The sequence below is a fragment of the Octopus bimaculoides genome, chromosome 2 (assembly GCF_046866305.1).
Source record: "Octopus bimaculoides isolate indiv1 chromosome 2, ASM4686630v1, whole genome shotgun sequence".
Classification (NCBI taxonomy): domain Eukaryota; kingdom Metazoa; phylum Mollusca; class Cephalopoda; order Octopoda; family Octopodidae; genus Octopus; species Octopus bimaculoides.
In genome coordinates, this window is record NC_142929.1 from 94,992,977 (window position 1) to 95,007,502 (window position 14,526).

General features: G+C 32.0%; 1 protein-coding gene across 7 annotated transcripts in view; it reads left to right on the forward strand.

The window, feature by feature from the left end:
• LOC106871763 (protein phosphatase 1 regulatory subunit 12A) overlaps positions 1-14,526 on the forward strand; it is a 148,447-nt gene that overhangs the window by 43,820 nt on the left and 90,101 nt on the right. For 6 of the 7 annotated variants that reach the window (XM_089347206.1, XM_089347205.1, XM_089347210.1 and 3 more), the window contains exons 5-11: positions 798-872; positions 2,815-2,879; positions 5,028-5,188; positions 6,601-6,644; positions 8,313-8,489; positions 12,318-12,530; positions 13,023-13,123. In XM_089347206.1, coding sequence (XP_089203332.1) covers positions 798-872; positions 2,815-2,879; positions 5,028-5,188; positions 6,601-6,644; positions 8,313-8,489; positions 12,318-12,530; positions 13,023-13,123 — 836 coding nt within the window. The remainder of the gene's footprint in view (positions 1-797; positions 873-2,814; positions 2,880-5,027; positions 5,189-6,600; positions 6,645-8,312; positions 8,490-12,317; positions 12,531-13,022; positions 13,124-14,526) is intronic. The other variant, XM_089347211.1, reaches the window with a different exon arrangement.

The window sequence follows — 14,526 nt, forward strand, 5'->3', positions numbered from 1 at the left end:
CTCTCTCTCTCTCTATATATATATATATCGTACCTGCAGCCCCCTCTTCCTCTCTTGATATGACATGTGATTGCTTTCATTTTGTTTAAAACTTTATTATAATGTTTTGCTTTCATTTTCTGATAACTATCAAGCAGTTCAGATTGGGTAAAAATGATCAAACTTTAAACATCTATAACATTTTTCTGGAGCAAATGAATCACCAAATCAGATTTAGTATGTAAAATTACATGTATATACCAAATTTGAAGTACTGAAGAACGACCTCAGGACGTTGAACCTTTCAAACTAGATGACATAGGACCAAGATGCCTGGCACCTTGCTGAATTCAGAAAGGCTTGTACTTTGCAGCAGAAATGTTAAGGCAGATCCTTCTGGTGGTGTAAGCACTTGTAGGGTTGCCACATAAAAGCACCTGTGCAGTGCCATGTAAAAGCACCCAGCACACTCTGTAAAGTGGTTGGTGTTAGGAAGGGTATCCAGCCATAGAAACCATGTTGAATCAGACTGGAGCCTGGTGCAGCTCCCCAGCTTGTCAGCTCTGGTGAAACCATCCAACCCATGCCAGCATGGACAACGAACATTAAATGATGAGCCTAGATGAAGAACTTGCTATTTCAGAAGAGGGAAGGTTGTAGAAAAGGCAGAGACAGAGAGAAGATCCGAAATGTCTTAGATAATTTTAGCTGGTGTGTGTGTTTATGTTTTACATTATTTGTATATAAATTGTTTGATTATTTAAGATCTGTTTTACTTTCTCTCTCATAAAATTTGATATTTGTTTTCATTATTTCAGGGGCAAACTGCCTTTGATGTTGCTGATACTGAACTTCTTTCTTTACTTGAAGAACTCAAAAAGAAACAAGCTATGGTAATACAATATCTCTTACTATCACTAGGAATTCCCTTATTCTCTATAACCATCTGGAAATCTATTTGCTGAACAGTGTGCATGTTCTTTTGCTCTCTAAAATTGTGTGCGTGTGTGTGTGTGTACTCATGTATGTCTTGTCTTCGTATAACTCCATTGTCTGTATATGCATATCTTGTTGTTGTAGGCATTGTGGTTTATTGCTTGCAGCCAGGATAGTTTCCATACATATTGTACTTCTTTTTAGATAACATTTGCAATGTTTTCTTGTGATTGAGTCACCCAAAATGTCTCTATTCAATCTACTCACATTTATACTGCCTGAGTTCAACATTATTTTATTAAACAAATGGAAGATATTTAATGAATATAATTATTCTGTGTGTGAGTGAGTGAGTGTATGCGTGTGTGTGTGTGTGGGGATGACTAAGACAGTTAAACCTGAGATTTTAAGTAAAAAAAAAAAATGTTAGAAATGCTTTAACAAAGAATAAGGATAAATGGAAACATTAGTTATTTTGGCAAAAGATCTGAAGAAATGAGATTTTGGGAAGTAAATTCTTCCATATTGTAACTTATTGATGACTGTTTTTGATCATTAAGCTGTTAAGATGTGATTGTAATATTTTCAGCTTGTTATTATAACCACTGAAATGTTAGGTATAGGTGAGGGCAGCATATTGGGGTGAATAAACATCTAATTGATGAAGGGTAGAAAGTCTTGTTTGTTATATATAGTTTTGCAAGTGTTTATATTGCCACATTAATCAATGCCACCTGGTCTTGTTAGAATGGTTCTCAAGAGTTATGGCATTCAGCAGTAAGGCAATTCTTATTATGGGAAATCCAAATCCTGTAATGCCTCTTCATTATTTCTTGTCATATTTGCTCATGATCAAAACCACATGATCCAGTGATAGCCTTAACCTATAGTAGCATTGCTCTTATGATAGCTTTTGCATTTTAATACTGCCAAGAGCAATTTCACAGGGCACAATGAGTTTTGGTTAGGTTCTGTATTTCTCCATCATAAGAATTTGTTGGAACAACACCTTAGTTTAAAAAACTACCCATTGACAACAGATAGACAGAAAAGCTGACACTGGATGCCCTAGAAACTGAAAAAGAAGCAAAGACTGATAACAAACAAGATAAAAGGATGAATTAGTGATTGACACCAAAAGTTGAAATCTATAGAGAGAGATAGTGGGGATGACAGTTACACAGCAGTGAGAGAACAATGGCTGATTTGATTGGTTGATTGAAACTACTTATCAATATACATAATTATATTGATTTCTCTATACTGTACTGAGCCAGTTTTATAAAGTGTTAGTGTCTAAATTGTCCCTGGTACACTCTTAGCATAGGAATGTACTAGGGGCAATTGGCATGAATCATAAGCAAAAAGAAAATAACTTGTTCCTGTGATATATGAATATGGAACATGAAGGAAACACCAAATATTGTAAACATCTAACCTTGACTCTAGTTTTTTTTTTTTTTTCCCACTTCTCACACACAACAAATGATAACAAGAATATCCTTCACTTTACCACACAATTTTTTTCTGGGTAGGATGGTATGATTAAATAAATTTATCCATTGTATTACTGAAATCCGATAATAAAAACATGTTGGTTCTTTTGGTGTTAGTATTTAGGATTGTGTACCACTGAATTAAATACTATAAAATGTATAATTGCTATTTTATCAACTTATGAAATGTTGGATTTTAAGATAGAAATTAAGATATCAAAATAAGTATAGTAAAAAGTTGGTCTTACTTTTATACACCTGTTATATTATTTCCCATTACATACTGCATTATATGTATATTTTGAGATCTTTTGTTACATTAATTATGGCATTAACTTCATCTTTACCAATATATGATTACCTTTCTGCTTCTAAATGATCATTTTTTTTTTTATCTTTCTAGCTTCGAGATAAAACACCTGTACACAAAGATATTATTGTTGCTAAAGGAATTCATCCGAAACGAAGGTTAGTTAATTATTGGTTCTTATACAATATGAACATTTTTACTATATTTTTTTAATATAATTTAAACATTGTTAAAAAAAAATCTCTAAAAATGGTTTACTTATGTGATTTGTAGATTTTTTTCAAGTATTATACATTCTTTTTGGCAAATCATATCAGTGAACTCTTGCTGTCACCCTTCAGGAGTTAATAAACAAAGTAGCTGTTGAATACTGAAATTGATCCCATTCCCCCAACATTTGTAGCCTTGTGTCAATGTCAGTATTCAGTATATCTACAACTTGTTTGCCCTTCTGGGCAAAACTTAGTTTATAAAATTTGGTAGAAACAAAGTCTTGTTAAATTTTCTTCAATAATGATTTAAAAATTGGACAGATACAAGCATTCTTGTGCTCGATCTGTAGAAAAGGCGTTGGTAGAAACTCCATAAGTTGTACCCAGTGTAAGCTATGGACACATAAGAGGTGCAACAATATCAAAGGAAGGCTAACTAGCAAGATAGTTTTTGTATGTGGCAGATGCTCAGGAGCAATAAACACTGAAAATGTGCTGTAAACAACCTTTGCCACACTCTAGAGAAAAAAAACTTGAAGTAGTTGATAGCTTCCGCTATTTAGGTGACCAAGTTTGTAGCGGGGGAGGGTGCGCTGAAAGTGTAGCTGCTAGAGTAAGGATAGCCTGGGCAAAGTTCAGAGAGCTCTTACCTCTGCTGGTGACAAAGGGCCTCTCACTCAGAGTAAAAGGCAGACTGTATGACGCATGTGTATGAACAGCCATGTTACATGGCAGTGAAACATGGGCCGTGACTGCTGAGGACATGCGTAAGCTCACAAGGAATGAAGCCAATATGCTCCGATGGATGTGTAATGTCAGTGTGCATACACGACAGAGTGTAAGTACCTTGAGAGAAAAGTTAGACCTAAGAAGCATCAGTTGTGGTGTGCAAGAGAGACGATTGCGCTGGTATGGACATGTGGCAAGAATGGATGAGGATAGCTGTGTAAAAAATGCCACACCCTAGCGGTTGAGGGAACCTGTGGAAGAGGTAGACACAGGGAAACCTGGGATGAGGTGGTGAAGCACGATGTTCGAACTTTAGGCCTCACCGACTGGTGACCGGGACCTTTGGAAATATGCAGTGTGTGAGAAGACGCGGCAAACCAAGTAAGAGCATAATCTGTGGCCTCTGCCAGAAGTGTAGCCAGCTCACTTATTCGTATCTTTACTTCATTGGACACTAAACTCTGCTTGTGAAGACCTGTTGGGGCAAGTGAAATCGAAATCGTGTATATATATATATATATATATATATATATATATATATATATATACATGTATACACACACACACACACACACACACACACACACACACACACGTATATATTAGTATATACATATACATAAAAGATCACATATATAAATATATGGAAATATGCATATAAATACATATCCACACAAATATAAGTGTATACATGCATACATATACATCCATGTACATATGTGTACAAGAATAAACATACATGCTTACTTAAATATATACACATACATACCTACAATACAGGCATCCACATAAAAACATATCTAGGTCCTAGCGTGTATATATATATATATATTTAAATATATACATATATACTTATATTTATGTATATGGATGTTCTTCTGTTCATGGAATTAACTGTGTGACTTGCTTATGTATAGCTAATATTGGACTAATTTTGTATTACTAGAAATTCTAGTGGGTACCTTTGGGCAACCTGTGTGACCTCTGTGTTCCTCTTTGTTTGCAGGGATCCATGAAACAGAAGTATTTTCAAAATCAAAAGCATGTTAGTGGAAAATTGTTTCCATGTGTGACTTTTCTATGTTGAAAAAATGTGTAGAAAATTGTTTTCATCAGGTGGTGCTTGTGGATCCCATATTTTATTAGTGCGTGTGATATCATATTATGTTTGAGAAAATGGAGATTTCATTTTTTTGTATGTTTGCTACTAGAATTTAAGGTGGCCGTTAGCGATATTGCACTATTTCACAAGCAAGAAACAACTATTTCAAATATAGAAATTGTCCCCCCTTGAATGTTGGGAAATTTTTCTCTTTTTATTGTTCGCGAATAAGCATTAAAAAAATTTTTTTATTTACAAAACAGGACATCTGTTACACGAATGAGTGTAGATCAAAAGCACAATGTTGTCCTACAAACATTAGAACAAGAAAAAGCACAACGTGAGAACTACAGAAAAGATGAGGAAGCCAAAAAGAGTAGTTCAAGTTCAACAAATGATGACTCCAGTTCCGAGTCAGAGACAGGTATGTTTGCAACTTATTTTCATTTTTTCGAATCTAATTAACAGAGCCTTCTAGTTTCAAATATTTTATTGAGTAAGAAATAAATTCAAGATTTTGTAGGTATCAGCAAGTTTAGTAACAGTGAAGAACATAAAACCATGGCATTTTGAACTAAGGTCCTTTGACAGTGATTAAATATATGTAGTGGGTGAGGAGTGAAAAATTAAACTTGATCGACTGAATACCAGGGAAAGGAAAGGAGATGACGAGGGCCCAGAGTGCTGGTGGGAGCAGAGGAAAGCCAAGCAGCCAATATTGTACAGTGTGGTTTAATCAGCTAGGAAAGTACAGATACTCAGTGACAGAACGAAAGAAACAAGTGTTTGACGCTAAGAAAATAATGGAGTGTCTCTGAAATGGCGGCAAATACAGTGGGTAGAGTGGGAATAGTTGAAGATGTGTGTTCATACATTAGAAATCGTTGTTTACTTGTAGAAAATGACCTCTTGTAGTGGGTTGGTGACTTTACACTTATGGCTGTGTGATCCAGAAGGTTGCAAGTGTTTTCTACTATAGTCCTGGACTGACCACAGTACCTTGTGAGTGAGTGAATTTGGTGGAAAGGAAACTGAAAGCCCATCATGCATGTGTGTGTGTATGTGGTTCCCCTTCCTGACAGCTGGTGTTTGTTTGTTTACATTCCCATAACTTTGGCAGAAACAGACCAATAGAATAATTAGCAGAATTGAAAATAAGTACTAGGCACAATTTGTTGGACTGAACCCTTTGAAGTAGTGCTCTAGCATGGGCGCAGTCCAATGACTAAACGAAAGATGATTATTATATAGTCAGGTAAGAAAAGTCAGTACTTGTGACTTTTGTAGACTCTCCCAGACTGGTGAAATTGATGTGGTAGGTTTTCGTCTTCGACAACTTCATGTTGGTGATTGTTGGGAAAATATGAGTTAAGGGAATACTTTACATTTTTGCAGTTCTGAGGAGAAATGATGAAGGTATGTATACAGTACAGGGTAATGGAAATGTGAGTGGAATGAGAAGGGCAGAGGCTACTTAGTACAGTAATAATAAAAATAAAAAATGGCTGAAGCCTTTTAGTGATTGAATGTTTCCCAATCAATCAAATCCTCTTTATTGCTCATTCAGTCTTGGATGGTTTGCAAGTGTTGTTGAAAAAAAATCTTTGTTAGCATATTGAAAGCAATATTAAAAATAGATAAAAGGTACATTGTCATTGTAAACTTTGATTATAAAATTTCACATATCTCACTTGAATGGCATTGTTAATTTAAAAAAAAAAAGAAAAATTTTTATTGGAAAGTTAGGTATAATACTTCTGTCTGCAGTGCTCTCATGAACTGGATTGAAACTTTGTTTCATGCCTGAAATTGTTTTAAAAAATTTTTTCTTTTTAGAACGTCAGAATGAAATTAACAAGAACACATCCATCCCCCACACGGTAAGTTTCCACAATATGTATATATATATATATATATATATATATATACACACACACACACCTCCAGGCATTTGCTTTTAATATTTTTCTTTTTCTTCTATTTTTTAAAGTCTACTGTGGTACTTCTTTCTCTGTCTTCATATATATATATATATATATATATATATATATATATATATATATATATACACATCTTATTTTTGCTGCACAATAATGGAATGAATTTTAGAATTGATAGCAAAAAAATATTATTAGTAGAAGTCTTAGAATACTGGACAAAATGCAGTATAATATTTACAGAGTTCAACTTTGGTAGAAGTTGATATACTTTTCATATTTCCACAGTTGCTAAGATATTTTACCAGTCCAGTACTGGGGTGTATTGACTGTGGCCTTGTGCTAATGTTCGAACTTGTTACTCAGAATACAATTAAGTGCAGTTATTGGTATATACCTTCTCTGATTAGTATGCAGCTTCTTTATTGTGTATTGAATCTTTATTCCTGTTTTACTAATCGGACATTGTTTCTCTGAAATATTTTGTCCGAAATCACTTTTTCATTGAATGTCTATAGTACATACATCCAGGTATCAAATTAGGATAAGTGAGTTTGTTAGAAGGATATTAAATTAGTCACATTTCTTAAGCCATCTCTCAAACTGTTACTCAAGTTTCTCTTTTATTTTTTAAAGTTCTTTGATATTTTAACAGTCTTTGAGATACATCTTCATATTTTGGAAGAAAATCTGATTTACCATTTCAGCATGCAGCATACTGGGTTTAATACAAAAAAACAAAACCAAAAAAATATCCCTTTAATTTATATTTATTTCCTTAGATATTGTGCCTTCTTTTGTTTTCATTTCATGGAATGGTTCCCTGAAATTTCTTACTAAACAAAACAGTATACTTTATATAGTAATAGCTGATGTAGTTGTCTTGCTTTTTAAGTATCAGTCAGATTTATAGTCAATATTCTGTCAGTTCAGCAACCAAGTTTTTGTTCTGAAAATATTTTAACATTCATTTCATATTTTCCTTGGGATTTTAGTTATGTTTCCTGATCTTTCTTTATTTTCACTTAATGTAGTATATTCTTCAACTGAAATTGAAATCAAATGAACATAAACTAAATATAGAGTTAGATGATTTTGTATTATGGATGGTCAACTTCTCAGCAGTGCCTTTTTTCTTTTTTTTTTAAAGTTTAGGATTTTTTTAGTTTTTAATTGCTACAAAACTGGTTTTAAATTTAACTTGTTCTGTAATTTAGAAATTTTCTGTGTGTTATTCATTATACTGAGGATATTTTTCTGTAAAAAAAAAAAAAATCTTTAAGTTTTCTACTGTCTAATTAAAAAGTAAGTTTTTCAACCTGCATATCATACATAAATCTAAATTTATTTTCAAGTAACTACCATTTTCATCCATTTTCTCAAAATTATAATGGTTAATTATTTTACTTGCTTGTCTGCAAGTTTTATTGAGTAGCTTTATACTTTTTGCCATAGCTAGTTTTATTTCTGTGGGTACCATTCTGTTTTTCTGTGTGGATTCTTCAATATTTTTCTTTCTTTCTAAAAAATAAAATAAAATTTAAAAAAAAAAATGAAGAAAGTCTTTGATTGATATTCCCTCTTCTTTGGCTTTTTGCTTGGCTTGGGAAGGAGGAAGATAATGCAGCTCTAGCTTCTGACACAACAAATTCTCAGACTGAATTCTTATATGATGATGTATTTGAAGAAAATGTCTCTGAGACAAATCCTGACTCTGAGTATATTAATGATAATGTCACATTCACTCTACCTACCGATGAAACAGAGGTTCATTTTGATGAAATGGATGTGAGTATTTCACTCAAACCCAAGCAGCTGAAACAAGTTTTATGTCTGCTGTTGCTGTGCCTTTATACTAAACTGGTGATGGTTGGAACATGAACATTTTGCTTCCGTGTACATTTTGAGCTTGCATGGATTTTAGCTGTGGTAACAATTCGGGAAAAGAATTATGCTTAAAGTTGTATTAAGTTTTCTTTATGAAATCTGCTTTACTAATTGTTTTGATTTATCTCCAAATGATAGCCAAAATCTAACAATTTACAAAATTATATTTGATATTGAAATATGTTTTGTAATATGGAGAAAATATTTTTTTTCTCCATTATTTTCTTTACGTTAATCATATATAGTCCTAATAAAATTCTTCTTTTTAAAACTGTTTAAACCCCTAGAGTAAACTATAGACGTTAGATGAAAATAATGATCCTCTTCATAGTTTATCTGTTTCCTATTATGTCTTTAATTTTTGTCTTAATAGATAGTAAAATAATATCCATTGATTATGTCACAACCTAACTTCATTTTCTCTGATTATTATTGTTTGTCTTGCCCCTTATCCGATTAATTATCTAAAATATCTACTAATGATAATAACTCAAATTCATGATCACCAGTAAAATTGATGTTAATTAAAATTGCACCTTCTTGAATCAGATGTTAAAAATTTTTCCACAATTGCATGCATTTTTTTTGTTTTTTGTCATTGGTATTTTCTCTTCTTAAAATGGTCTTCAGAATAATGTAATCATTCTTCAAACATTCTGTATATATTTTTACTTTGCACCAATTCTGCAGCTATAAATGTTAAATGGAAAATAAAAATGTATTTTGATTACATTAAAGTCTGGGAATATTAAATGTCTTTGTTTCTAAAAAAAAATATTTTACATTGATAATTTGGCTAACACTCTTCCAAAATGAATTTTTAAGTCTGCAAGATTTATTGCAAAACCTATAAAATAGTATAACTAGATTTTAATCCATCTATAGATATGAACTTTAATGAATTTTAGCTCAATATTGAAGAAAGGATGTAAAAATAACATGAGCAATATCTAGAAAATTCGAGAGGTTTGTCCATGTAGTGAATAGAGAGCCACTGTTTCCCTACTAGATGGTGCCTTGATTATCTCTCTGCCTTATTTCCATCCCAATTTCAGTATGTTTCAAGAAAGTTTCTTATTACTGGTTTGTGTGTATCTTTGCACATGTTTAGTCATGTGTTTGTCATTAATATCTCATGATAAATTCACACTCTTATGCTCTTCCAAGATGCTTGCACACAAATGTACATCTACACATTGATTTCAGTTTTCTTTAACATATAAAATATTGGCTTCTCACAGTTTCCTATTGGCAAAACATCTTTGTATTTATTTGTTGTTCTCTTGACTCCATAAAATAGAAGGATAAACGTTTGTATCATACTATTAAAGTCAGTTGTTTGATAAAGTTTTCGCATTCTGCACCACATCCATAAAAATTGTCTTTTGCTTGAGCTTGAAACCATATAGCTGAAATTTGCTTCATTATAATTTCTATGTACAATATTTTCTCAAGCTTAAACTTTATTAGCTGTGTAAATCGTGTGTTGCAAATGTGACTAATCACACTTACATTTTGCTTAAATACCTCCAGCTCCTTTCATGTCTGTATATCCATGCATTTCTAGTCCTGTAAATTATTCATAAAACATCAAGTTGTATTTATTTTGTCTCTGAATGTATAAGTTATTGGATTTTATCTCCAATTTATAACAATGGGATTTATTTATTTATTTATTTGTGTTTAATTAGCTTTAAAGTAACACTTCAATATTTCATTTATACTGTGTATTAAAAAGAAAAGTCAATACATAGTTATTTCCTCTGCTTCATACAGCAAAACTTCTCTTTTGATGCTTTTTTTAAAAATGTATTTTTACTTCAATCACAGTGGTTAAGATTATCGTTAAATTTTTGACTGAACAGGACAAATTTGATTATGAAAACTTATCTGAAAATACACTTTTTCACTTAAGAAATGTATGATTGTCATAAGGTCACATAGGCACATACAAAACATGCAACCACAATTCATGTATAATATTGATTCCACAGGAAACATAATGTTGACCATTAAAGTAAATTGTGAAGATTATTGGCTAGCTTTTCCTTGTCCAACACATGGAATGTTTAATATCAAAAACTGAGCAATTATTTTGAAGAATTAAGTGCACCAAATCTATAAGCAATCTTATAGTAGAAGAAACAGCAAGATTAAACTACTTCCAGATGTATTTTAGAAGAGTTTAAAGATGGACTTTGTGCAGTGAAATAATGCATTAGAGAAACCATCTAAATCTAATACATAACTTCATGTTCACTAGAAACATGGTTTGGAACTAGCAAAGAAAGTTGATAAAAAGAGAATTGAGGATTCCTATTATAGCTTCTATTTATATTGATCCCAAATATATTTTGGAATCATGAAGCTTGGTTATTTTGAGTGGGTAGTACAAATAAGTTTAGGATATATTTAAACGGCAGTGCATCAGCATTGCCGAAGCTCTGAGCTGAAACTACAGCAAAAAATATATATATATATATATATATATGTGTATGCACACACACACACACACACACACACATATATACATACACACACACACACACACACACACACACACAGGCACACACACACACACACTGTAAATCTTGAACCATGAAAATATTTTACTAGCAAATGGTGGCTTTTTAACTATTTAAACCCAGTATATAATCTTAGAGCCTAAATGGCTCAGCTATTGGATTACCCACTCTTAGATTTGGACTTAAATTCTTTTTTATATTATATCCATTAATTGCCCCAGTTGACTTTTTTATGTGTAAACTGAAATAACTTAAACCAAATTAAAATAATCTGAAGGTAAATTAAAATAAATTTGAAAATAAATTAGGAAGGGCATCCAGCTGTAGAAACTCTGCCAAATCAGATTGGAGCCTGGTGTAGCCATCTGGTTCACCAGTCCTTAGTCAAATTGTCCAACCTATGCTAGCATGGAAAGCGGACGTTAAACGATGATGATGAAACAAAAAAAAATGTCTTAAAGTAAATCAAAATACTTGCAAAGGAAACTGTTTCCTTCAATTAGATAATGCCACCCTATATATTATCCAGCATACAGAATATACATTGTGTATCCTGGACTAAAGTACACCATATAGCCTGTTTTAGAATGGTATTATTTTATGGGAATTTGGCTGTGCTATTTGAAGCAGGTTGAACAACCACATATGGGTTTTTTCTTTATTGTCTCACTTTGGCTACATCATTCAATGGTATATTATAAAAATGTTAAGCCTATAATTCTCTGAAATTTTTTTAGCCAGTTGCAACAGAAAAGTCATTGGAGAGTTCTGTATTTCTAAAATTTTGTATTGACAGTTGATATATAACTTGGTATTTATCAATTGACACATTCAGACATACACAATGATTGAATTAGCTGATGAGATCTTTTGGGAAACGAAATGAAGTGTTACCAAATAGCTTACTCATTTCCCATGCAGCTTAAATATATTTAATGTTTACTGAATGGAAGCATCTTTATGATGAGTTTTAATTTTTTTTTTTTCTGGAATATTGTTTTTTGGATTGTAAATTTATTTGTATTTTGCTGGATATATTATCAACTATTTTTAGTTTCTCAAATAACATTGAATATTTGTGAAAGCATCTATGCCATATTGCAGCATGCCTTTTAGTTTTACACACTGCCCATTGCTTTTCCACCACTCCTTCCTGTCTTAAAGTTGCATCTCCCTTATCTATAATCCATTGAATGATTTTTAGGTGCCTTCTTCACCAAGTGGTACACAACCTTCCCTGGCAAGCACTCCCTCTGTCATTGGATCCCAAAGCAAGACCTCCACAGTCCAATCCACGAAACCAGAATTACGTAAATTTGGCAGTACTAGTATGGTTCCTAATGAGACTAGTGAACATGATGCTGATGTTTTTCCTCGCTCAGTTTCTACTCCTCGACTTGCATGTGATGATTCTATTGTGAGTGTGCATCAGTTTATTGCTTATTGGGAAGCAGTTAGCCCATTTATTTTCCAACTATAACTTATTTAAAAAAATGTTAAGCTTGTCCATTTAACGAAAAGATGGAAAGCAAGCATTCTGCTCCATAGATATTGAAGAATAGTTTTTAAGTTAATGAACCGTTTTGAAACTTCTTCCCTGTGAGTGTCCCAGACTAAATTTTTGAGATTTTCCTTTCCAATTGCACAGTTATTAGATTCTTTTGTAGTTAGACATTTTTGTCTGATACTACTAACTGATTTATCTTTGCTTATAAATGGAATTTAACCACTTGTTTGGTTGTGAACTCTTTTTGATCCTACCATTTTTATAATTACTGTCTGTATAACTTTATTTCATTTGAAGTGTAGGGGGAGAAAGGCATTTTCCTCATTTAGTTTCAACCTTTTGGTTGTGATTAAACTGGGTTTCCATAAATTTTCTTGAAATATTTGTTTATATTTTATTTAGAATAAGCCAGACTCCCAGCAAACTCCAAGCAGTGTCTCATCAGGAAATGTCTCTGCTGAGTTTACAGTGACTGCACTTCCAGAACCGCCAACAGATGACAGGTTTGTGAGATTATATAAGCAATTAAATGCTAAGTGGTTATATATTTCTACATACTACTTAATTTAAATTGTTCTAATTCTCTAATGTGCTTTTGTTTTCTTTTTTTGTTAACATTTTTACTGAAACTGTTTATATTCCTTTTAATATATACTTATAACAGTATTATTTGTGATTAATTTGTTTCAAACAATAATTCACAATTTAATTAGAATTTTATCTTAATTCATTTAGCTTTTGATACACGGTTTTTTTGTTGTTTTCGAATTTATTATTTCATACACTCAATTGTGTGTGTATGCATACACACACACATGATGCTGCAAAGCCTTCAGCTTATTTATGCTTAAAACAATAATAATAATAGTAGCATATATCATTTATTGACTGTTTACTTGAACACAAATATATTAAATATTTGAGCCAATGTGTGTTACACTAATTACTTCAACGGAACTAAATGGAAAGTGCTTACCAATTCCCACTTAATTTTAGTGGTTAGTGCCAAGAAAAGTTGTTCTACTGTCAGAACATCTGTTATTTAAATTTACATGTGGGTACCTATTATGGATGAATGTTCTATTTCTTACATTCAGTTTCATGCACAGAGCCATTATGAAGTATTTAAAAAAAATGCAAGCTCTTTTTCATTTCATTAATAATATATTTCAATAAGCTGTTGTTCTGTTGAATATTGTTTGAACATTCTTGTGAATAATTTTAACTTAACATAAATTGCTTGGCTATATCAATACTGTTACTGGAGTTCTTATTTTTTAGTATTATTATTATCAAGTATAAATTAAGTAAATGTGAAAGTACAAAGAGAAAGTTGATCAATTTTGTTTGCAAACAATATTCCGGGAAATGAAGGCAAGTCTTTTATGATGAAAGTACAGCTGATTTATATATTGCATATGTTTATCAGTTTATTATCTTTGAATAAATTACGTCTGCATACTTTGTATATTTAAATAACTTGATGCCCCCTTTTTTGGCATGGTTCTGTAAGGATAGCATGTTCAGTGTTGTCTTTCGTTTTATATTTATTCTTCCATTTTGTCTGTGTGAATTATCTCTTCTGCTTATATATAACCTTAATGTGTTTATATTCCTACAATTTCCTTTGTGGCCTGCATGTAAAATGAAACCATATTTTCTCTTCTCTTATTCTCTTTCTCCTCTAATCTGAGCACTCCATAACATTTTGGCATAACAATTAAGCAAATTTAAAATAACTCATTGAATGTGATTAATATGCTTTTTATTGTTGATATAATATCTCAGAAGAGAATGTTTGCTCATCTTTAATCTGGACTCTATAGTTCTGAAGCATTTTTCTCTTTAACTTTTGCAAATTTTTCAACTTTATATCAAAAAAGAACAAATTATCTATTAGTCAACT